This window comes from Sminthopsis crassicaudata, chromosome 4 (genome assembly GCF_048593235.1).
Source record: "Sminthopsis crassicaudata isolate SCR6 chromosome 4, ASM4859323v1, whole genome shotgun sequence".
In the NCBI taxonomy this organism is placed as follows: domain Eukaryota; kingdom Metazoa; phylum Chordata; class Mammalia; order Dasyuromorphia; family Dasyuridae; genus Sminthopsis; species Sminthopsis crassicaudata.
In genome coordinates, this window is record NC_133620.1 from 449,062,515 (window position 1) to 449,077,270 (window position 14,756).

At 37.9% G+C, this 14,756-nt stretch overlaps 1 protein-coding gene across 4 annotated transcripts in view; it reads right to left on the minus strand.

Moving 5' to 3' along the window:
* RHOT1 (ras homolog family member T1) overlaps positions 1-9,573 on the minus strand; it is a 66,280-nt gene extending 56,707 nt beyond the window's left edge. For 2 of the 4 annotated variants that reach the window (XM_074263623.1, XM_074263620.1), the window contains exon 1: positions 9,426-9,572. In XM_074263623.1, the coding sequence (XP_074119724.1) occupies positions 9,426-9,462 (37 nt within the window). In that variant the 5' untranslated portion in view covers positions 9,463-9,572. Of the gene's footprint in view, positions 1-9,425 lie in introns of all 4 variants that reach the window. The other 2 variants (XM_074263621.1, XM_074263624.1) reach the window with 2 other exon arrangements.
* Positions 9,574-14,756: the final 5,183 nt, after the last annotated feature.

Below are 14,756 nucleotides of genomic sequence, written 5' to 3' on the forward strand. Positions count from 1 at the left end.
ATTATAAGGGGTCCTAGCAGTTAGCAGCAGGATAAAGCAGGTTATGAGACCCCTAATACTGCTAAGTCCTGATTAGTGAAAATAATAAATTACTAAAGTAATTGAATGTATTTGAATTCTCACTATTCAAAGCTATGATTATGTAAAATATACGGAAAGTAGTGCAATTACAATGGAACTCTACAGCACAAATTTAAATAATGCAAACACTTTAAGGAATTCATTATTTATATTAATCAAGAACTGACTATAGTTATACCAGTGAAATCCTATGTATATTGGCAGTTTGAATAGCAAAAAGTCATAACAGGTCAGTTAGTACAAGAAAGAGCAACTGAATATAAGTCTAGATGGTTAAACAAATCATTGTCATGGGAGTCTACACAAGCATTAAAGGATATGATAAGCAAGCTTCGGAATAGACAAACCTATCAGATTACAAATCAAGAGAAACGAGAAAAAAACCAGAGGATCAAAATGAGTGGTACTGCTGAAGAGTTTTGTGACTGCTTATCTCAGGGAATTATAGGTTGACTATGGTCAATTGGGGAGAGGTAAAGAACTTAAGGTTCCAGCTACTCCTCATTATAGCAGCAAAAGGGTTAAGTCTTTCAGAAAGTTTTTAAATGTGCCTTTCTTCATAGATTGTTGATAATCCACTTTGAAGTAGTCAATTTTTGTGATGTCGAGTTTGTATTTTTGTAAAAATGTGCTTCTGCTACAAAATAAACCTTTGTTTTATAATTTCCTAATCAAATTAGAGCAATAAATATCACTTCTCTAGAGCTTACTATGCTGCCAGGTACTATTCTAGACCCTGAGGATACAAAGACACAAATGAAAACAATTCCTACTAGCAAAAAGCATACATTGTACTGAAGAGACAATATGTCTAAATGTATCTATAGATAGAATAACAAGATAACTTAGGAAGGGCACTAACAGTTGGAGAAATCAGGAAAGGCTTCATGTAAAAAGTGACTCTCCTCCTCCTTCAGAGGTTACGGAGAAATTGAACTCTAAACATAAAGGCTTCCACTGCAAAGACAGAGATGCCTGAAGAACAGGCATTTAAGCGGATCACTGGAAAGGATAAGGAACAGGGAAATATGTAACAGGTAGGAAAAGTAACTTGGGCCAAGTTGGGAATTACTTTATAAGCAAAAAAGAGGATTTTCTATTTTATCTTAGAAGCTAAAGGGAAGAACTGGAGTTTATTGAGTCAAGGAGCTACATAATCAGACCTTAGCAGTTCTGAACTAAGGTGATAGTTGTGTGACTAGGGAAAAAGGAATGCATGTGAGAAATGTTGTAGAAATAGAAAAGAAAAAATCTGGTAACTGAGGATAAGTGAGGGAGAATAAAGAGTTGGTAATAGAAATATGGATGAATTTTCTTGGAATTAAGGATCAAAACTAAGTCTCCATAAATTATATTTCTGGTCATTTAAAAACACAATCATAATTGTTAGTTTCTTTAAAATGTGCAAAGACAGCTGAAAGGTAAACCTAGATATTTGCATTACAAATGTATTAACCTCCCCATTTTTCTCTCTTATATTTTTAAATTTTTACTCAAAGTTTGATATATAGTAACAAAGAGACAGCCACAGAAAGAGGTCTAGTTATATAACAAAATTATATAAATACAAGGTGATTTTAATCAACATTGTCTTTTAGTATTCGATATGGTACAATATATTAACAATTCAAATGATCCATTCTTTAAGACAACTGATAAGGCTTTTAAAACCCAAGAATGTCAATCTTCTGCACAACAGTTTTGGAAAATTCTTTTAAAATTTGTTCTTTAAACAAGAGATTGCAGAAAAGTCATAAGATATCTGTAATAAACTCTTTTTGTCAGGGCAATTAAAAAAAAAAACTTCTTTAGGGGAGGTTCTCTGGCTGGAAGGGGGAGGGAAAAGGATGTTCAATTGTTTTTCAGTCAAGTCCTTTTGGGGGGTTTACTTGGCAAAGATATTGCAGTGATTCAACATTTCCTTCTCTAGCTCATTTAACAGATGAGGATACTGAGATAAACAAGACTTTCCTAGGATCACCAGAAAATGGCTGAAGTCAGATGTAAACTCACAAAGATGAGCCTTCCTGCCTCCAGGTTCTGTGTTCTAGACATTGAACTAAACTAGCTGCTCCAGGAGGAAGGATACTTAGAGAAATTCTAGCCTTGTAAAGACTGTTTTTTTTTTGTTTTTTTTTTTTTAAGGCAGCTATTTATATTACAGAATGTTTAGTTGTTTAGAATATGTAAAAAAAACAAAAACAAAAATAACCTGGGATTCAACACGTGTTTTTCTCCTACCTTTATTACCTTTGTAGCTATGAATGGTATAAAATAGATTTAAAATCAAACAATACTTAATAACTTTATAGCTATATTTCAATTTTTTAAACCATAAGTTCTTCTAGTGGTTCAAGGATTCATGGAAGTCCCCCAAACCCTTTCCTTTCCTTTCCCAACTACATGTGTATGAGTCTGAATTTTCTTCATATATTTCAACCAAAATAATATATCATAAGAGATTGAATGCAGAAGCAGATAAGAGAATCCAGCTATTTTTAATTAAACTAGACTTAGAGAAATTTGCAAAAATTTGTAAAATAATGCCATTCTCACTAATTTTTTTGGGGAGGGGGAAATAGTAATTTTTCATAAAAATGTGTTATTTACATTAACATGTTATATTTTATTATTGTTGTTTTAAATAAATAAATGTTTTGAATGTCAGTTTTAAATTAAAATACAGTAAATACTGATATAACCAACCCAAAAGTCCTTTGAGGTTCTCAATAACTTTTAGAAATATATAGGGATTCTTAATAATTCTTAAGAGTGTAAAGGGTCCTAAATACAAATAGTTTGAGAATCATTGACATACATGAATGAATAACTTCTATCTGAAATTAAGAAAAATAAGCTCGTAGTTTAGGCCTATTAAAAAACTCTTTTAATCAATTTAATACCTGAAATGTCTCTAACAGGGTTTCTTCAATTCCAAAAGATTTGGGATGGAAAATGCCATCTATATCCAGAAGGAGAACTATGGAGACTGAATGTGAGTGGAAACACACTATTTTCACTTTTTTACTGTTGTTTGCTTTTTCTTTCTCATGTCTTTTTTTCCTCTGTTTTAATTTTTCTTTCACAACATAACAAATATGGACTGAACAGGTATAACCTATATCAGATTGCCTGCTATCTTGGAAAAGAGGGAGGTAAGAAAAGGAAAGAGAAAAAATTTGGAACTCAAAATCTTACAAAAATGAATGTTGAAAACTATCTTTCTCTGTAATTGGAAAAAAGAAAATACTATTATGGAGAGGGAGAAGAATAAAAACACATTCACCAAGAAAACAAATGTCTCAATATCTGAAATATACAAATCCTGAATATTTATAATTGTTTGTGAAAAATGAAAATTATTTAGTACAGGGAAAAAAAAAAAACAAGTCCTTCCTTCGGCACATATTTTATTGATTTAATTTCTTACTTAACCTAAATTATTTTACCATTGGAAAGCCTTCAGATGCTCAAGTTTCTTGCAGAAGTAAAAATACAAAATTTAGTGACTTGACTCACATATGAATTTTAGCTGACTCCCTATATAAACTGAAGTAAAAACAATCATTTGTTCTTACTGGGTTTCCCTTGCAAATACTAATTTCCCTTTACAGCCCAGTCCTCTTATTTCTTAATCATCTAGAGTTAAATGATTGCCTCAGATATCATGAAATGACCTATAAAAGCAAGGCCAAAGTATTCTCAAGGACAGGAAAAAGGACCTTAATATCCAGTTCAGTGCAACATGTCACAGTTCAGTTTGAGAGACTGTTTCTAAGTAGGTTACTCTTGAGAAACATAATTTATCATTAAAGGGCAAATTATGGAGACTTATTCAAGCTACATTTCATCAAACATTTTTTAACATCTAGTCCTGAGGAGCAATCAAATTATTGCCATCCATGAAACAAAAACAGTATTTCTTGGCCTAGTCATTACCTTGACTCTAAGCACCTCACTGGCTATTTCTGTTGATAACAAGTAGCTCTTGTTTTAAGTGGATCTCTCTGGGATGTCCTACTCTTCATGTTCATCTATATCTCTGATTTTAAGTTTTTTCTAGGTGCTTCCTAAACTATTTGTGTTATTCTGGAAAAGGATTGCCTCTTTTAAAAAAAAAAAAATTTGGAAGTGCACATATGGAAACAAATATTATAGTTAACTACTTTGTAAATATTGTTTACCTTTCAGAAAAACTGCCTGAGAACAACTTCCATTTTAGATGACTAGGGCCCTTTCCTCTCAATTAGATCATTACTAATATCCCTTATTTTTAGAGGAGGGAAAACCAAATGGGGAAAAAGAAGTTGGCAATATTGACATCTGCATCTGAAGGAAGACTGAGAATCTGTCAGGAAGATAGCCTATTCATCAGTAGGATCACAGCTGGTATGGTTTAAGGACTAAATGGCATACTAATGAAGAACAAATTAAATAAGACCTGCAAAAGTATGACATTCCATCTAGTAAAACAGCCCATAACCAGTCCATACCTAAGTCCTCTTTCCCTTACCCTCTTATAAAAAAACCTTCTTAAAAGGCTTCCTAGACGGAATTTGACCCATTTCTCCTATAACAGCATTTTCTGACAGTCAATTCGTGAAATACCAATATCTTAAAATGACATGTTTTCACTTTACTGGCTAGACTAAAAGAAAAGCACATTTATCACATGTATGCAAAGCTGAAGAGAAGAAATATGGGATATAACGAGTAATAGCCTTACAAATCCTAACAGGATTAATCTCATGAGAGTAGATTTAAAGAAAGCTTAGAATCACATTTTGATGATTGAGGGGAATACTTTAGAAAACTGGGAGAGAGCTTTCCTCTTCTCCTACAGCAAAGTAACTAAAGGACAGTTTAAACCACAGGGGTAAAAAAGCAGTTACATTCCACTAAGTGAAAAGGACATTTCTACATTCTTGATGAAATCTTAACCAGCAGAAGAACAGAACAATGATATTTGTTTAAAGCATGACTTTTATTTACATTTTACATCTACATTATGTGGTTTAAATTCAAGTTTTCAGGATAAACTATTTCAATTACAGCAAAGACATCTGTTAGAGTTTATTTAGCCAACTCTAATTAAATGCAAATTCTAGTCAATTTATAAGAAAATACAATACTTGAAATCTCTGACTTTTATTTTAAATCTAATAAATTTTTGTATATTTTTAAATGGAGCTAATAATGGTCTCCTTATGTACAATTAAAATTTCTGTATCATACTGATAGGAAAGTTCTGACTTTCTCAGCAAATTAATGATTAATAACAATGTTAATACCATTCTATCCAAGTTAAAAGTCCCGTTCTTATCTCTTCAGTTTTGCAGGGAATGCAAGGCTCTGTTGGGAGCTGTCTGTGTCAAAATTAATGGATGGCAGCCTGACTCACAATCTTTTTGAAGCCATCTTACTTTATAAAATTCCACTTCCCACTCCCAAACTCTTCAAACTACAGAAAAAAAAAATCGCTTAATATTGGACTTTGAACAGGTCAAGCATTGACTGGTATAAAATGCCTTTCACTTCCAGAGGTTAATAAAGAGTTCATCTTAAACTAGGCTGAAACCATTCATGGCAATCTTGTAGCCTTTTTGAACAAAACTGGTCCCAGAAGTGCAACAAAAACAGGTTGACAATAATAAAATATTTCCCTTACCACAGTATGGTGAGCCAACCATTATTTTCTGCATCCCTCTCACAGGACACTTTTTAAAAATATAGACCTGAGTTTCTAAGAAGTTATCAGAGTGGTTTTGTTTCCCCCACCAGTTTTTTGGATCTATTGATAACAATACAATAGTGATAATAATATTTACAAAACATCTAAAGATGTGCAAAATCATTTTATAAGCATTATCTCACTATTTCCTCACAAGCATTCTGGGAATGAGTGGCTATTACTATCTGCATTTTACAGTTGAGGAAACTGAGGCAGATGGCAGTGACAGGATTACAACTACTAAGTGTCTGAGGCTGGATCTGAACTTAATGTCAACACTCTGTCCACTGTCATGTGTGCTACATGAGGTGTTTAAATTCTCTTTACCTAGTATTACCTCAAAGTCCTAAAAAGAATCTGATTTAACAGTGTAGTCCAGTGGTCCTCAAACTTTTTAAATAGGGGCCAGTTCACTGTCCCTCAGACTGTGGGAGGGCCGGACTATAGTAAAACCAAAAACTCACACTCTGTCTCAGCCCCTCAGCCCATTTGCCATAACCTGGTGGCCGCATAAACATCCTCAGCGGACTGCATCTGGACCACAGGCCGTAATTTGAGAACCCCTGGTGTAGTCCCAATCCAGCATCTGAGTATGTAAAATAGACCCTTGAATACTCACCTGTAAACTGCATATCCTCAAAGTCAGGCAAGTTAAAAACCCTGGACTCATCGTGAAGTGTTCCCTCTTCTCTCCTATCCAGACAGATGCCAAGTCAGGTAGACTTTATCTCCACATGCCCAGAAGCTGTACTCTAGGGTCATACCCCATGACCTCTTTCCTTCTAGAATCCACATTCTACATAGCTGCTAAAGGCTTCCTAAAGTACAAATCTAACCATGCTACTCAAAGTCTGCAAATGTTCGGTGGTTTCCAATTATTTTGAGAATAAAAAGCAAACTTCGAGTTGGAGTTTAAGGGCCTCCACAATCTGACTCCAACTTGCCTTCCCTGTATTCTATCACAATACTCTCCTTTATGCACTGGACATTCCTGCCAAACTGGGGCCTACTGGGTAGCCCCCGACTTCAGATTCCTTCTGCTGCCTCTGAATTTGAATAAGTCATCCTCTATTCTGGACACTTTCCCCACTGTCCTCCAAGGGCTCCGATTCTTTACCTTTTTTCAAGATTTGACTCAGGTACTACTTGCTTAAAGAAGTCTTAAAAATTCTCCTCCTCCTACTGGTGAACATTCTCACCTTCCCCAAATTATTTTACATTCACTTATCTTTGTACACATTGGACCCACTCAAACTTAGGGACTGCTTCTTTTTCTGTCTTATACATAAAGACATAATAAATGCTTGACAAACTGAATTGAATTGCAGATCATCAGCATATTGTCTCAAATTAACTTATCAATGGAACATTTTGAGGCTTTAAATATATTGATAGAATCTATAAGCACCGGTTCAGGGAATCTGTGGCTATACAATCCCAAACAGTAAAGAGAGACAGGGACATCATAGGATAAAATAGAAGAAATGACGGCTACATTCATAACAAAATTCTGGCATTCACATATTTCTGATACCTACATCTCATAATTAATATTCTAAAGGAAAGATCCCTTGAGGATAGGCATTCTATGGAAACACTAGTTACTAAGAGTAATCTGAACACAATGTCAGAAGCCCTTGATTTCTAAGGTCTATGATTCTCAATGTAGTTTCTAGTATGGTTTTGAAAAATCATCTCAGCTAAGAAATAATCACTTGTGCTATTAAAAATTTGAAAGAAGATCTTTCAACAAAATACAATTACATTTCTTTAGAATGTCATGCGCTATTCAGGAGTTGCTCATGCCACACTTGTATAATTACTTTAAAAAACAAAAAGTCCTTACTTTCCTTCAGGTTCTTCCTCAAGCTTTCTGCATTTAAAAAAATACATAAAAGGCACTGTAGAAATTTCACTTTGAACACCATACACATTTTATTGGACATATTTTTACATTTATATATTTATATCTTTCCCAAGTCACTTTCAACTTTATCATACTATCTGATAACTTTTCAAAACATCACCAAATATCAGTCATCAAAACCAAAGCAAAAACAACAGCAGCATGTTTTGAAAAGTAATCACTGTATAGGCCTACGGCTTTACGGGTCATCTATTATTTCTGACGGTCACCATATCACTCAACACTCTAGCAAAGATTTAATATGAGAGCAGCTCCTTGAACTCTGAACAAAGTCCATGCAAAATAGAAAGCCTGACGCATAATTATCAATAAAGACTAAAACAGGGGCAGCGAGGAGGGTGGAGCAGGAGGACCCAGTTCAGACACTTAACACTTCCTGGCTGTGTGACCCTGGGCAAGTCACTTAACCCCAATTACCTCAGCAAAAATAAAATAGTAAATAAAATAAAATAAATAAAATAAAGTAAAATAAAAAGACTAAAATCTAGACTGGCAAACAGAAAAACCAAACACTAAGATTGGAGCCAGGAGATGCATAAATATCAATTTCTCATTCGGAAACAATGGCTCCGTGGACAATAAGGCCGCTGTGGAGGGACGCACGATGTTTTAAGCTTGATTTCTGGGAATCTATCACAGCCAACGTCGCAGCTCTCCAGTAAGACAAGGTTCGGCCAGTCAGAGAATACTATGTAACCGTGATTTCCGAACAGACACCATCCCTCCTGCCCACTTTCTTCTTACTACAGCGCGGCTAATCTAACCAGCAGAGTGACCCCGAGAAGTCCGGGCTCCCCTGCCCTCCGAGGCGGCGTCCCGAAAAAGAACTTTAAGTGTCGGGGTGATGAGAGAAAATGTAGTATAAAAGTGCCAGAGATGGGGGAGGGGGCATTTGGAAGCGTTTATTTCCTTAAAAAGGACTCTTAGTATTTACTCCCTAAAGTTATGGCTAGAAGAAGAGCCCAAAGTTCTAGAAAGACGACTTGAGGTCTTTTGTAGAAAAATGCTGATACCTTAAATAGAATTCTCCATCGCTTCCTTTCGGTGCATGAGACAGATAGGAAAGGCGCCCCAGGATAGAAATCTGACCTTGCCGTCTAGGGGGCCGGGCCGAGCGCCGCTCCCCTCCCCCGCCCCCAGAGCTTCTCCAGCCCAGGACACGGCGGAGTCAATTAGCAGGGGAGACCCCAGAGGTAAGAGCTGAGGGAGAGGGGCGCCTCCAGAGGAGGGGGCCGAAGAGCCGGGGCGCTCGGAGGCCAGAGGAGGCGCCTGCTGAGACCTGGGGGGAGGGGTCTGGGAAGCGGGGGCCTTAAGGAGTGAAGAGTGGGGGCCTTGGGCTGGAAACGCAGGGGCGTTAGAGACTGGGGGAGAAGGGAGAATGGCGGGGCTTGTCGAGGGCCCCGCAGGAAGGACTTGGGGGGCATTAGATGGGAGGCTCGGGAAGAACTGGAGGGGAGTCGAGGACTAATTACGGACGAGGCAGGTGGGCCTGAAGACCCTCAAAGTGGAGGGGTCCCTGAGAGCTGGGTGGGGCCTGCAGGATGAGGATTGTGAGGTTCCCGGCAGTCCGGTGCTGAGAGAACGGAGACCACCGGAGGGGGGTTGTTAGACACAGGGCCGGCAGAAGGGCTCCTGAGCCACAGGGAGCCCCGGGAGACGCGCACACCAAGTGGGCCCCGAACTCACGCTCTCCCACCAGCAGGATCCGCACGTCCTTCTTCATGGCGGCCGCGGGTCGGGGCGGCCCGGCCCGGGCCTCCCGGAGCTGAGCCGGCGGCTGCCCTCGCTCGTCCCGGCCCCACCCCGGACCTCCCCACTCCCTCCGCTCCTCTAGCCTCGGCTCGGCTAGTTCGGTAGTCCCCGCCGGCCCCGCCCCGCCGCCGCCGCCGCCTCCTCAGGCCGGCTCCTCGGCCTCTAGGCTTCTCGGCAGGGCCCGGGCCGCGCAGGCTCCTCCTTTCCCCGGGCGGCGGAGGACGGCGAGCGGCGAGGGACAAACGAGCTCGGAAGCGAACGCTCCGCCTACATCACCCTCCCCACAGAAAAAAGGACCTGGCAGCGCAGTGGTGCGGTCAGAAGAGACGCCCGGGGCGGGGCCCCTCCCTCCTCCCAGCTCAGATGACTCCTCCCCCACCCACCCAACCGCTGGTCCGGGAAGAGGAATCCCTGCCCTTCACTAGCGCTAATCTCAACCCTTCCCCGCTCCGTCTCGCGGCTTTTCTTTGCGTGCCCCCGTCTGGAATACCCCTCATTTGCCAGTGGATGTGTTCAGGGATCCCCAGATGGACAGATGGACAAACAGATGTGCAGATGGACAGACAGATAAAATATAAAACCCCTGGATTTGCACTTAATATTTTTGAATGGAACGCAGTTTCCACAGATGGAACAAGACAACTTCTGTAAAGTGCTTTCGACGCTCGCTGCTTTTATTTATTTATTGTATTATTTGTATTTATTTTCTTTAGCCAGTGCCGGGCGTCGTGGGGGATAGTCCGGAAGGACCGCAGCTACATCCCGGCGAGACTCTGGGAAAATGCCTCCCTCGTGACTTCACCGGCCCAGGCGCCCCTCGGAGAATGTAAATTACGGAGAGCAGGTCCGGTCTCCTACACGCCGGCTGCCTCCCGTCCGTCCCCTCCCCCACGCAGCTAAACTTCCTTTAAAACCAGGCTTTTCTCCCAACTTGACTCTGGCCCCATTTAGACTACGACCGGTTATAAAGGTCTGCGTTTGGTCCTCCCCCTCCGGCTCTAATCTCAATTTCCGAGGAAATAATTTTTGTTCTTTTGACTTCTGTATGTCCGTCTCTTCCCAGTGCTCCCCAAGGTCCTGACCTTGACCTCCTTTCCCTCTGAACTCCTTGCACACCCACAGTTTTCACTAAATCCACTACGGACGACTCTTTTTCCTCTCTAAATCCCTACATCCCTGACTGTAAATTTCCACCTGGCGCTTCAAACTCGGCACAGACTGAATTTTGTTTTTAATTCTGAGTTACCGTAAATAGCTCTTTGAGTGGGATAGAGATGGCACTGTGGGAGGGATGTATTGGGAAATGAAAATAACATCAAAACAAAAATTAATGAAATAAATAAAAGTGCGCTGCGGGACTGTGAAAAGAAATTTTTTTCAATAAATTCAGAATTAGAAAGTGTTGAGTTCAAATCCTGTCGCAGTCAATTTAGGATCTCTGCTCTTCAGTTTTCTCATCGGTAAAATGAGAATTGATTATATGTATGCTATGGAATCTTATGGAACCCAGCTCTTGTTATCTATCCTAAACACTCAGCATCCTCTTCCCAAAATAAGCTCCTCCTCCTAATTTCCTTATTTGTGTCTACGATAGACGCTCCTTCCCCCAGTTATCATGTTAAAAGCCCTGTTACTCCCGTTAGTTCTTGCCTCCCTTTCACATCTAATCAGTCACTGAATCCTCTAGATTCTACCTCCCCTTCTCATCCCCATACCGCTGGCTGCCATAGCCTTCCTTACACCTCCTGGATCTATTTCTACAGTTCTTGCCACCTCCACTCTCTCTCCCTGCCAACCTGAACTTTCTATTAGTTGCCAGAGTAATCTTTTATAACCAATAGATTGGGTCGTGTCATTACTCTTGCTCAAAAATAGTGACTCACTATTGCCTCCCCAAGGAAGTCAAATCTTTTTTCCAGGAATTTAAGACCCTCTCCAGTATAACACCAACCTAAGGGAGACAGTACAGTGAAAAGAGCAGTGACTTTGAAGTCAGAGAACTTAGGTTCAAACTCTACCCCTGAAACCTACTATCACGTGACTTTAATAGTAATGGCTACCTATATCCTCTTGCTTGGTGTCTTGGGGAGGAGGGAAGTAAGAGAAGAGGGGGTAAATTTTGAAATGCACAAAAATGAATGTTGAAAAATATCTTTATGTGGAATTGGAAAAAAAAAACTATAGAATAGTAATAGATAATAAGTGGCACGGTGGATAGAACAACCAGGTCTGGAACGACTCTGTTCAAATCTAGCCACTTACTTACTGGGTGATCCTGGGCAATTACTTCACTGTGATTACCTCAGTTTCCTCATCTGTAAAATGAGCTGGAGAAGGAAATGACAAATCACTTCAGTATCTTTGTCAAGAAAACCCCAATAGAGACAAGTCAAATATGGCCAAACCTCATCAAAGCATTGATATAGTGCCTATTTTCTACCAGACGCTGGAGAAAGTACTTTACAAACATCTCATTTTTACAAATATTGTCTCATACCCTATTTTACTTCCTTTGGCTTTAGTTGTCTCATTTATAGAAAAACAAGAAGGGAAGATAGTCTAAGAATATTTCCAGCCCCAGATCTTACCTTGCAAACCTAAGTTCATATTATTCCTTTTACTCTCCAATCCAGACAAATTGTATTAAGACATACTCTGTATCTGGTGCTTTCCTTAGTGCTTTAATTCATCCTGTTCCTAGTGCCTGATATTCCCTCCCATCATCCTCTGTGTTTGTTAAATTCCTGTCCATTCTTTAAAGTCCAACCCAATGCCACTTTCTCCAAGAAACCTTGTGTTTTTTCTAATTTTTCCACTAATTTTCCTGTTCTAAACTTAACAAAAATCGAATTAATGATCCTTTCTATATATTATGTGTATAACAAGAGAAAAATGTACAAGAAATTGGAAATTTCTGTTACAAAGAATTTGAGGTTTTTTTTATCTCAAATAAGTATTGCAGCCAGATTCCAATTAGTGAATAGTGAATCCTGTGAAGTGAATCATGTGTGATGGATTTCCCTCTATTCAAGTTTAAATTATATAAAATATAGTTCTATTGGTTTCAGACCAATGGAAATATGTATTGCAAATTCACATAATGTGAATCCTCCAGGTAATTCATGGTTCTCACTAATTAGAAACTGGCTGTAAATTCAAAGTATGTATTGTTCAAAGCTGCCTTGCTTATTTATGTCTCCTGGTTTTCTGTCACCTCATTTGGTAGGAACAGAGAGGGATCCTTTCCCAAAATCCTTTCCTTCTACCTCACCCCAATCCCAATTGAAAACAAAAACAAATATGTGATTAAAAAACCAATATTGACCATGTCCAAAAACATGTAGTCTATATCTTGAATCCATCACCTATCCTATGCCTCATCATTAGTGCTCTAGAATCAATGTTGGTCATTGAGCTGAACAAAGTTCTTATGTTTTTCAAAACTATTTATCTTTACAAGGTTATTAGTATATAAATTGTTCACTTGGCTCTGTTCATTTTGCATCAGTTCATACAAGTCTTCTCTAGATTTTTTGAAGCCATCCCTTTTATCAGTTTTTGTAGTTCAATAGTAATATTCTATTACATTCATATACTATAATTTGTTTAGTAATTCTCCAATTGATGAATAGTCTTTCTTTTTCAGTTATTTTCCACTACAGAAAAGGGAGTGCTAAAATATCATCCCCTTGGATATAGGTCTAATTAGGATTATGGCAGCATCAAAATGTATAAAGTATTTGTGGTGTACACTTTTGGGGCACAGTTTCAAATTGCTTTCCAGAATGCCTGAAATAATTCACAGCTCAACCATGCATTAATGTAGCTGTTTTTCTGAAGACCCTCCAACATTCTTCATTTTCCATTTTTGTCATCTTTTCTAAAATAATGACTGTGAGATAAAACATGAGTTGCTTAATTTGCATCTCTAAATATTAGTGGTATGGAGGTTTTTTTTTTAATATGGTTTTTGATAGTTTGGATTTCTTGCTTTAAAATTTTTCCATTCATATCTCTGGACCATTTAGCTATTTTGGAATAACTTATAAATTTGAATCAGTTCCCTCTTTATCTTAGAAGTAAGAACTTCCTGCTCATAGCCAGACAAAAAGATGCCAAATCTGTCAAGATCAAGAAAAACAAGGACAGTGTGCAGTTTAAGATTTGCTGCAACAGGTACCTGTACACATTGGTCATCATAGACAAAGAAAAGGGAGAGAAACTTAAAACAGTCTTTGCCTCCTGGTTTAGCTATGAAGGAGCAGAAGTGAAGGAATTATTCAGTGTTCTGCCTGTATTAAAATGTAGGTGGGGAAAGAGGGAAAAAACCCACAAGAAAATTATTCTGAAATGTTAGAACAAGAGAAGAAAATAGAAATAGAAATATATATATATATATATATATATATATATATATATATATATATATATATATATATATCCACCAATTATCACCTGAAAAAGATCCTATGAGGAAATCCTATAGGAACATCATAGCTTAATTCTAAAATCACCAGATCAAGGGGAAAATATTATAAGCAACAAGGAAAAAACTATTCAAATATGAGAAATAATAAAATTTTCAAAGTTGCAGCAAAGATTTTTTCCCCCAGTTAACTGTTTCAAATTTTAACTACACTGGGTTTCTTTCTCTTAAAATCTATTTCAATTTTATATAATCTGAGTTGTTATCCTCTATAATCTTCTCTCTCTTGTTTAATCATATGTTCTTCCCTTATCCATTTATCTGAGGTAATTTCTTCCTTGATCCACTAATTAGTTATTATCCACTAATTTAATCTCTAAATCATGTACCATTTAGCATTTATCTTAGTATATAGTGTGAATGTTAATCTAAACCTAATTTCTGCCAGATCTCTTTACAATATTCCCAAAAGTTATTGAATGTGAGCGAATCCTTATTCAATAACTGGTGTCTTTGGATTTGCTGACCACTTTGCTTGTGTTCATTTGTTTCTATATACTGTGTACTTAATTTGTTACACTGATTAATCTCTTTTTAAAACTAAATAGTTTTTGATGATTATTTCTTTGCAGCATAATTTGAAGTCTAATATCGTTAGTTTCCTTTCTTTGTCATTTTTTGTCATTATTTCCTTTGAGATTCTTGATTCTTTGTTCTTCCAAATCAATTTTATTATTTTTTTCTGGCCTTATAAAATAATCTTTAAGTTATATTATTGTTATAGTATGGAATATTAAGTAAATTAAATTAGGTAATATTATAATTTTTATTATGTTGGC